At 38.2% G+C, this 11,080-nt stretch overlaps 1 protein-coding gene across 1 annotated transcript; it reads right to left on the bottom strand.

Moving 5' to 3' along the window:
• Positions 1-37: 37 nt before the first annotated feature.
• Positions 38-9,314, bottom strand: LOC115153167 (ectodysplasin-A receptor-associated adapter protein). The gene is made up of 6 exons (XM_029698288.1): positions 9,036-9,314; positions 3,784-3,842; positions 2,499-2,541; positions 2,323-2,393; positions 1,856-1,904; positions 38-1,649 (listed from the first exon to the last, which is right to left on the bottom strand). Exons 1-6 carry the CDS (start codon positions 9,091-9,093, stop codon positions 1,261-1,263), a joined length of 669 nt encoding a protein of 222 aa, XP_029554148.1. The 5' UTR covers positions 9,094-9,314; the 3' UTR covers positions 38-1,260.
• Positions 9,315-11,080: the final 1,766 nt, after the last annotated feature.

Here is an 11,080-nt window from a genome sequence, read left to right as displayed (position 1 = left end):
ATGCCGATGAAGAAAAGTTCATAAGATTAGCAAGAAGCACGAAAAAAATCTATCTTTTATTTGCTTCAAGTGGGGGTGGGGGGGAGAGGTATTGTAACCACAAAAATGATAAAACGTAAGGAAAAATTGCTAATTAGGATTCAGAACGTAGTGAGATATCTCATTTGACAACATGACCTCAGCTTCATCAAACTATCCCAAAATAATCAAGACTCATTAACTATTAATACAAACAATACAATATTTGGAGATGATTCATGTTTTTCGAGACTGTAAAGTCCAATACGCAACACTGTCTCCTTTGCCATATTATATATACTACATTGATTATTATTGTCTGTCATTACTATGGTGACTGTTCTAATAAGTAAAAATGTATTAACAGTTCACCATTTAAATCTTCTTCTCTCTTTTCCACTTTACCTTCTTGATATGCCATGTTGGTTAGCACAGTTCCACTTACTATGTTCTAGCCCATTGGTCATTTTTGTGGGACACTATGACACTAGTGATGGCCATTCTGAGTCTTTTCGGTGAGCCAGCTCATTTGGCTTCGTTCACTTAAAAGAGCCAGCTCATTTGGCTCCCAAACAGCTCTTCATTCAAAATTATTAAAAAAAGATTGACCTAGAACCATGATTTCCAATCCCCAATGTAAAGCCCAAAAGGTAGGCTACCATTATGTCAGATCGTGAAATGCGTGTTCCAAAAAATATTTACATGGTGAAATTATTAGATCGGCCAATTTTTTGTTGTTGTTATTTTTAACGCACTGCAAAAATGAATGTGGACCAGAATGTACACGTTATATTTGTGTAGTAGCAGTATGCAAATCAGGGAGCCAAATGAACGGCTCTTTCAACGATGCGATTCGTTTCCTGACGTTCACCAAAAAGGATCTGTTCATAAAGAGCCGTTTGTTCATCACTATTGGACACACAGCAATTCTGAGGTTGCGGGACCTTTGAAAAATAAAATAATGAGCTGGTTCAGATGCTCAGAACTACAGTATTGGTAAAGAGTACACAATGGCAATCAGTCCTATTAAGTCCTCAACTCCGTAGGAGTCATAAAATGTGATCCACCAGTCTTTTGCACACCAACTCAACCAAAATCCTGGAACCACTGGATGTTAAATAAATGGGCTTCTGATAAAAACAATGGTCCTAGTCCCTGTTGCTAACTCAATAAAGTGTATAGCAAAATGTAAAAAGTAATATGCATAATTTCTGAGGGATTTTCAGGGGTTGGGGCAAGTGGTTAATGAGCATTTTGCCAGCGTGAGGGCCAGTCGTTCTCCATCCAGCTTTGCAGAAGCCGCAGCACATCAATGCGCTGGTAAACCCGGCAAAGTTCGGTGAGCTCAGTGACGGTCTTGTGGTTGTTGCGCAGCAGGAACTCTTGTGTGGGGCTGTGGCACATTGAGCCCTGGGTCCGGTGCTCCAGCAGAGTCAGCTCATCATAGCTCATGCCCCAACGGCTCGCAAAGTTCTTCCAGTTCTTAACAGTGCAATGATTTGGGTCCAGTTTAAGACGCAGTAAGTCCAGCAAGTCCTTGTCGTCCATCAGGTCACTGATCTTTGGAGGTGGAGCTGAGCAACAGCACTTCTCACAGGGGTTGTTCAAGAACTGCAGCTCCTTGGGGAAGTCTAAGGGGTAGGAATTGGGGCAAGGAACATGGAATTACCAACAGCCGTGGAAATATATACAGTGTACATGGAAATGATTAGACAACCATTTTAGGTACACATATGTAAGTGTAATGCATCTGTGTATAAAATATGTACAGCATGTGCTTGGAAATGTTGTTCAGAGATACAGTATATATCATGATAGAAATGCTAATTTAATTTACCTTGTAAGATGGAGCCTGTGCAGATGCACTCCACACCATCTTCTACTGGCTGTATGAGGTTGGGTAAAACAAAACATTACATTCAGTTGTTGTAATTCTAGAGTGGAATTAACTACAAATATGATTCAGAATACCTCACAATATTCTAATTGATACCATTAAAATAATCACAACCTTTTAAACCAACTCACAACACCTTTCCTATGGAAAGAAAGTGATCACGTTCACCCATCAAAATGGTCTTGTGGTTTTGACACCGACAGCTAGTTTCCGTTACAAAGGCTCAGATATTACAGATAGCCAGGGTATGACATTTTCTCATGCTGGGTAAGAGGTTTGGAGTTATATTTAAAAAGCTACAGTGTACAGGAGCATCCTGTCAAGACTCATCATCACATTTTCACATTAATATCATAAGACAAAGAAACAATACACTTTAGCTCGTTGCAAGTGACCCCATTACACACCTGTCTTATTCTGCCCGAGGGAGGTGTGAGGTAGCCAGGTGGCATGGACCTCAGCTGCAGTGTCACTGTATCTGGAAATGACAGATCGACGGTGTAAGTAAATGTTGTACTTTCTCAGAGTGCACAGAAAGGCACATCCGTTGTGGGAACAGATGTACTGAGTTTAGAGCACCTACCTTGAGGTTCTGTGACTTGGACTGGATAGTTGGACTTCAAGGACTAAGAGACACAAAACACACATGTTCAGCTTTGCTGGGAAGTGGCACACTGATGGATTGTGATCTTAATACTATATATCAATGCAGATATTTATGCTGATATACATCTTTTAAGACCAAGAGATGGCAATGAAAACGTCTGTAAATTGTGGGAGAAAATTATACTCTGTGTTGGATAGCGAAAAGTGGCTTGTTGCAACTTGCTTCTATATCAGTCCCTGGGCGTAAGAAATTCCAGCATTATGTACTCAACTATGCTTCAATTACTTTACATGGCTATTTTCTTCTCAATCTAAACAGGCCGAAGAGTTAGCTCAAAAGAATATAACAAAATGATTGCTATAAAAAACAATGTATCTATTCAATTAAAGGGATAATACACCCCAAACCACTAATTCCAATTATTAACAGTGTAAACGAGTGTTATATAACACTAATATGTGAAAACAATATTTTTTGTGAACAAATGTTTCATTTTGTAATTATAACAAGCTTGGTAGCAACATGAAAATAATTGTGGAAAAATGTTGCAGTTCAAGTTGACTACAAAACCCACCATGCAATGCTCTCTCTGGGCTGGCTGACAAGTTAGCTAGGTAGTTAGCTTGCAAATATAGCTACACACAATAATACCAAAGTCAATATCAGCATGTGAAGTAGCTAGCTAGCTTTAAAATCACCTAAACAAACTGCACTATCAATTTAGGAGTGTATCTCAGCGAGTTAAATTTGCAGTTCGTCACTACCCAGAGTGAGTGCAGAGTACGTTTCTATGGCAACAACAGCCATTTCCCACACGCACATTGGGAGATGGTACTTAAAGGAGAAACTGAGTTGAATAATTTTGTACACTGTTTAGATTGAGCACATCTAAGCGAAATATATACTTTGTCATGACGATATAAAACGGATGAATGTGTTCTATTGGCTGATTTGGTGATCTGGAGGGCAGGTAATTGTTTTAAAAGCGTTATGAAACGTGATAGTGTGTTATCCCCTATCTCCAGTGACGAGAAACTGGTAGCTATGACGAGTTTCCACATGATTTTCAGATTTCCCAGACGGACCACTTAGAAATTAAATGATTGGGTACATTTTTACTTTAACCACTGACAGAACATAGACCTTCACCAAATTGACAGGTGTTTCATGATTTTTATTTCTGGGGGTGGATTATCCCTTTAAATTCAGATAGTACATTTGTTTACACTAGTTTGTTTCTGATGATATTAGAGGGTCGTACCATTTCTGCCATGAAGCTACTAGTATCTGTGTCCTCCACTGGTTCAGAGATTATTCTATCTGTCGAGACAAGACAGGTGTAACAGGGAGATTACATGAAGAGAACAATGCACAAAGGACAATATTGCAGATTTTATAGAAAATGATGGCTGATGGAAATGGAATGCAGTTTTTCAACAAAGCAAATATCAGCATGAAGAGACATTAAATCTGAACTTATTGAGTGTCCTGGGTCCTGATAGTTGCAGACGTACAAAGCCCTCTTTTCAGCTCTAAAACATACCTCTACAAGGATATGCAGGCCTCGATCAGTCTGCGTCACTGTGAGGCTATTGTATGAGACCTCAGAGTTCCAAATAAAGAGCTGCTCTGACCTTTCTTAGGTTACACTCCATGAAGCTGACACTCACTTCAGCTTATATGGAAACCTTGGGTTTGTAAACACATTCAAGTTAACCAAAGACCATTTCACATGGGTTATATTAATGAAGTTGTTGACACAGTTGAAACTACAGTGTAAGTCAGACATAGATCTCAAATGACAATACGTGGGTGGGTTCACTTCCTCAAACAAGAGAAAAAAATAGCAGGGTTTCGCACATTGGTGACATGAGTAAACATACACACACTTTACTATAATGGAGTTGTAAGGTGTCTCACACCAGGGGCCTGTGTCATTGATTGAACATATCACCAACAAGAAGGGAACTTTTGTCAAGATGTCACTTTTTTGTGGGGAGGCAAACTGTGTCAGAGTGTTACATTGCAGTCATACCAGACTAAAATAAATACTAAAACACCCACACCAGCATTGATTGAACAATATTATTTTAAACATATGCTAGTCATAAATCATAGTCCAGAAACTGTGATAATTTCTGTGGAGGGTACAAACAAAATCCAACATATTGCAGTATTTTCTGCATATTGACATATTGCAGTATTTTCTCAATTGTTTTTGTTGTTACCTACATGATGATGACAGTGAGACAAGAGAGGACATGCCAGTGAAGTCACCATATGCCCTACTCTCAGTAAGATCAATAACAGCAGAGCAGTGATGATCACTGTAATAACCGTGTAATTGCTGATGGACACAGAAATAGAATCTCATTCTAGGTCTGTGGTTGCATAGATGTGTACAGATGCTTTGGTAATGCATACTCAATTTCATCCTACCTTGCTCCCTATTAGTGCAATGCTGAGACCCATCAGCCCCACGTCCCCTACTCATCAACTGTAAGCAGAAACCCATCTCAGCTCAGCATTGTTTCTGCTCCACAGGGAAAGCAGAGACATGTACCTACTCGCTCTGCAAGAAGTTCAATAGATGAAATATAAACCACATCATAATAGATCCCTCCAGGCCATGATTCCATAGAGATTAACCTAGATTTTCTCCTTTTTGACCACCCATGCCTTTGCTACTAAGATAAGTCGAGTTTCTAAAAGTTTAATTAGACCGTGCAATGTTGCATTTGCTCTGCAGCGACCAAGGCATGCTTTTTTCCACACATGGCTTGAGATGAATGGCGTGCTAATACCTAACTCAATCCATGCAGTTTCTATACCTAAAGCAAAGATGGACAAATGCTTTGAAAGTTGCCTTGTCTATGTACAGTGAATGATTGAGGGTTGTGTGTGTGTTGTAAAACTCAAGTTCCAGCAGGACAAATAAGTTCAGTGATTTTGTTGTGTGAGAGGAGGCTTACTTTGCTGGCCTAAAGCCCTCAGCTTCTGCACAGGCCTTGGCTGCTATATGAAGATTGACAACGCAATAGTAATAAAGAATAAAGAGCTTGTTCTTCAAGGCATGCTGATGAGGACAATGTTTCAGCATTAAAAAAGCACAGACATTTTTATGAAAGAATCAGAGCATTGTGCAAAATTGGGGTATTATTGTTCTGCTCATTCAACTGAGCAGGCATCCTCAAGACCCAACAGGTATCTGTCCAAACAGATCACTGAGTAAATGTAATTTATATGTATGAGCTCAAGGGGACAGCTCACATTTTCATACATTTTCCACAGCCCGCGGGAAGTAGGGGTGCTGAGGGTGCTGCAGCACCTCCTAAAAATACATTTAAAAAATAATAATCTGAAAAAAATAATAATTATATATATATATATATATATAAACATATCATATCACCATATCACTATAATGGCAAAACTTTTAACTAGTATATATATATATATATATACACACATACTAGTTAAAAGTTTGAACACACCTACTCATTCCGGTGTTTTTCTTTATTGTTATTGTTACTATTGTCTACATTGTAGAATAACAGTGAAGACATCAGAACTATGAAATAGCACATATGGAATCATGTAGTAACCAACAAAAAAAAGTGTTAAACAAATCAAAATATATTTGAGATTTTTCAAAATAGCCACCCTTGGCCTTGATGACAGCTTTGCACACTCTTGGCCTTCTCACCAACCAGTTTCATGAGCTAGTCACCTGGAATGCATTTCAATTAACATGTGTGCCTTGTTAAATGTTAAATGGTGGAATTTCTTTCCTTCTTAATGCGTTTGAGCCAATCAGTTGTGTTGTGACAAGGTAGTCCCTATAATGGTAAGAACAGTTCAAATAAGCAAAGAACAGTCCATCATTACTTTAAGACATGGTCAGTCAACCCAGCAAAAGTCAAGAACTTTGAAAGTTTCTTCAAGTGCAGTCGCAAAAACCCTCAAGCGCCATGATGAAACTAGGACTACCACAGGAAAGGAAGACCCAGAGTTACCTCTGCTGCAGAGGATACGTTCATTAGAGTAACCAGTCTCAGAAATTGCAGCCCAAATAAATGCTTCACAGAGTTCAAGTAACAGACACATATCAACATCAACTGTTCAGAAAAGACCACTACTAAAAGACAGCAACAAGAAGAGATTTGCTTGGACCAAGAAACACGAGCAATGGACTTTAGACCTGTGGAAATCTGTCCTTTGGTCTGAGGAGTCCAAATTTGAGATTTTAGCTTCCAAGCGCCCTGTCTTTGTGAGACGTGGAGTAGGTGAACGGTTGATATCCGCATGTCTGGTTCCCACCGTGAAGCATGGACACTGTCGTAATTTCTTTAGAATTCAAGGCACACTTAACCAGCATGGCTACTACAGCATTCTGCAGTGATAAGCCATCCCATCTGGTTTGCGCTTAGTGGAACTATCATTTGTTTTTCAACAGGAAAATGATCCAGCACACCTCCAGGCTATGTACGGGCTATTCGACCAAGAAGGAGAGTGATGGAGTGCTGCATTAGATGACCTGGCCTCCACAATCACCGGACCTCAACCTAATTGAGATGGTTTGGGATGAGTTGGACCGCAGAGTGAAGGAAAAGCAGCCAAGAATCTCAGCATATGTGGTAACTCCTTCAAGACTGTTGGAAAAGCATTCCAGGTGAAGCTGGTTGAAAGAATGCCAAGAGTGTGCAAAGCTGTCATCAAGGCAAAGAGTGGATACTTTGAAGAATCTCAAATATAAAATATATTTGAATTTGTTTAACACTTTTTTGGTTACCTCATGATTCCATGTGTGTTATTTCATAGTTTTGATGTCAACGCTATTATTCTACAATGTAGAAAATAGTAAAAATAAAGAAAAACCCTTGAATGAGTAGATGTATCCAAACTTTTGACTGGTATTGTATATATTATTATTTTTTCAATGTTTTTCCACAAAAGTAGTGCACTGGGCCTTTACTAGTATTAGCGGACGATATAAAAAGTCTGTAGGGCGGACAAATATTTTTTTCTGCATCTCTGCTTTGGCAAAAAAGGTAGTTGTACAATTAAGAAAAGTATCTTTCAGGATTCAATAGTTAGAATTGTAAGAGTTGTTGCCCTGTTCCTTTCTCTGTGATTCTGTATACCATTAGAATGACAAAGAACAAAACCCTGTCCTCAAACATTTACATCAAAGGTGCAAAGTTATGGGCAAAGTCACAAAACATCCACATCAAAGTAAATATTTTCTTGATCATATTTTTTTTAATAACATGGAAAACAACCACTCTTGTTCAGTATTAATTTACCATCCTTAGAAACCACTTAATGTAAATGTACAGTACTATATTGTACAAAGGCTGGTCATCAAGGTTTGTACCTGTAGACTTTCCACCACCATGAAGAAAAACAATGCACTATAAAGTTATTGATTACATTGAGACAACAAGTGGTTCGTGACGATGTGATGTGGCTCATTTGGTGGAGCATGGCACTTGTGATGCTAGGGTTGTGGGTTTGATTCCCATAGATGACCAGTATGGAAATGTATGCACTCACTACTGTAAGTTGCTCTGGATAAGAGTGTCTATTAAATTAGAAAAGGTATGTATAGACCATTTCAGTGAACATATAAGTTACATTTGCAAAGTATTTAAAGAAACTGGAAAACATATCAAGCAAGTATTTGTATATTCCATAAGTATTATCAGATTAACTGTTTTGTACAGATAACTATCAGCCTTACGTTCACTTAAATGCTGGTAAACACTAAAATACATTGTTTACATTTTTCCCCAAAAGTAGTGCACTGGGCCTTTACTAGTCCTGTATTAGGGGACCCTGTCAGCCAAAAATCACAGTGAAAACCAACCATATAAAACGTGGGGTTCTATTCTTTACAACATTGACAAACACAGTAGCCTAGCTTGCCATTGAGTTTGATTCCTCAGGTTGTCCAATGTTCCAATGCCTCAAATTGGAGATAACAGTTTTCTGCTATGTCTAAGTCAGCGCTTACATTGGACAGTTCGGAAAAGCCTTGGCCTAGCCTACTCACTTTTGTCACTGAAAAAATGCTATATTTTCCAGTTCCCACACATCTCATACATTCACGAAGAGTAAGGCGCAAGTCCCTTACTATCATTGATACAGGGGGGATTTTTATGTTTGGGGAAATGCCACTTGTGAGAAGAGCACATTAAAATGGAATCAATGAAATGCAAGTTCTATTATGTAAATTATGTCAATGTGATATGAATTATACAACTTTTTTTTAACGAATTATTTAAAAAGTTCAGAAAGCCTACATTTAAAAAACAAAATGAATTTTAAATTTCAATATTACAGTGGGCCTATCTATTTGTAAATTAGAAGGTTGTTCAAAAAGAACAAGATGAAGATAAAAACATGCAACAAGGGATGACCTTCATCCACAACCACTAGCAAAAAGGTAGCATCATAATCGACATAGCCTATCTATACGATTTAACGTTTGAAATAACATTGCAGACTTACCGAATGGCTCCTTAAACGCCTTCAAGCTCGTCATCTTTACACAAATGGATGTGAACATAAGAGAAAAGTCCGTTGCACATATGAGTAAAATTACAACGGATGATAACGAAATTGAGTCGAAAAGTGGCGAAACCACCTCTGCAACGGAGTTCCCGAAAGTGCGCTAAGGGGGCGGGAGGTGTAGTTGGTAAAATGACGCTCAATGGGAGAAAAAAAGTTCTGACCTCAATGCTATTGGTGCTTTCAAGACAACTGGGAACTCGGAACAAAACGGTTTGAATGGTCATCAAACTCGGAATTCCAAATCGGAAACTCAGGCATCTTTCTAGAGCTCTGCCTTTCCGATCTGAAGATCACCGACGTCATAACCTGTTCTCGGTTATTCCCCAGTCTTGAAAGCACCATACAACCTCTCCCCCGACCACAAGTGTCACGTAACTTCCCATACACATAAACAAATGGTAGACATGGAGGCTGACAGACTCCTGCAGATTTACCATTCACTTTCCGCCATGTCTGATGACCCGACAATAGGGACTTTTCTTAGTCTATACTATAGGATGCTATTTTACGCTATATAGCCAAGGAAACAGACCTATGCTATGCCCCATAACACTGGTGTGGAAAAATGCCTAAAAACAGTTATCAGGCTATGCAATGGCTCCAGTTAACCAGTGGTCCTAATTAAAGCATAGGCCTACTTTTTTTTAATGCAGCCGCACTTTTTGGGCTGCATTTACACAGGCAGCCAAATTCAGATCTTTTCTCCACTGATTGTGAACATTGAACAGTAGGAAACATGAGGATTCAAATGTAAAGTTGCTGCCATCTGCTGTACTGTATGGGTATGTCCTGCAAAATGTGGACAAAACACAGCTTCTCTTAGAAATTCAATACAACACATACTTTTATGCCTAGGCATTTATTAAAGATTTAGAGTGTCCTGTTGGGGAGAAACGGATTACATGTAAGCATGTACATGTAAATTGATTACTAAAAACTGTAATCAGGTACATTACCAGCTGTAATATTGTCATCAGATTACAGATATTTTTGAAAAACGAGTTAGTTACTTATTTGATTACTTTTAAAATCAGAAAAGAAGGTTTGCGAAAAAAGACATTATGACACCTTTCTGTTTTCTCAATCACATTCAATTCAGCATTGAAAAAAGGCGCAAGTGTAAATTTGCTCCACCTGAGCGAGTCTGACCACAAGGCATACCACAATAAATGACACACCAAATGTGCTTGATGGATCCTTCTCGTCTTCTGCTAATGCCGCTCAAGGGGAAAGTAATCCAATAAAATGAATCAGATTACATTACTGAGTTTGAGTAATCCAAAAGTTACATTACTGATTGCAATTTGACAGGTAACTGTAAATGATTACATTTAGAAAGTAAATAATCAAATTAACGTGGATTGTTTTTAATAATGGCAATAAAAATAAAATAAAAATGGCATAGAAACCGTAAATTACTTGATAACAGAAAATGCATTTATTTCAATGACAGTAATTTTTGACTGACCAATGTAGATAGTTTCAAATACATGCAATTTAAAATTCACGAAATTTCGATTTGAAATATTTTAGACATCTGCGCAACCTTGAGGGAATCTTTCTTGAGTCAGAAAATGATGTTCATATGATAGGTAAGATGTACAACATCTTGCAGTGAGCATATTCAATTGACAATCTCAGAAAAAATATATAAACTATTGGAACCAAGACTTGAAAAGAACTGATGTTGGCACAAAATGGAGGGAAAGTTGGAGCATAGCGAACGAAATTAGTTAACAAATTTGTACGATTAATCCAGTATAAAGATAATGTATAGAATGTACTATACAAGAGACAAAATTCACAAATTCTACATCATAACGGCAGAGTTATGTCCAGGTCCTGCCGCAGAACAAATCAGTTGGACCGGCGTTTGATTTCCATAGGCAGGAAATACCTCACATTTTTTCATGGGTGTAATGGTAAAGACCATAGACAGCTCATCAGCTTCAATGAATTGAAGTATTTTTTATTATTTTATT

The sequence above is a fragment of the Salmo trutta genome, chromosome 18, assembly GCF_901001165.1.
Source record: "Salmo trutta chromosome 18, fSalTru1.1, whole genome shotgun sequence".
In the NCBI taxonomy this organism is placed as follows: domain Eukaryota; kingdom Metazoa; phylum Chordata; class Actinopteri; order Salmoniformes; family Salmonidae; genus Salmo; species Salmo trutta.
The sequence above is the reverse complement of the archived record's forward strand: the minus strand, read 5'-3'. Positions and strand labels throughout refer to the sequence as shown.

Coding starts and splice junctions, on each gene's coding strand:
- LOC115153167 (XM_029698288.1), bottom strand. CDS start 9,093: ATGTTCACATCCATTTGTGTAAAGATGACGAGCTTGAAGGCGTTTAAG. Junction 2,542..3,783: donor GTAGCTTCATGGCAGAAATG/GTACGACCCTCT, acceptor TGTGTCTCTTAG/TCCTTGAAGTCCAACTATCC. Junction 1,905..2,322: donor CCTCGGGCAGAATAAGACAG/GTGTGTAATGGG, acceptor AACCTCATACAG/CCAGTAGAAGATGGTGTGGA.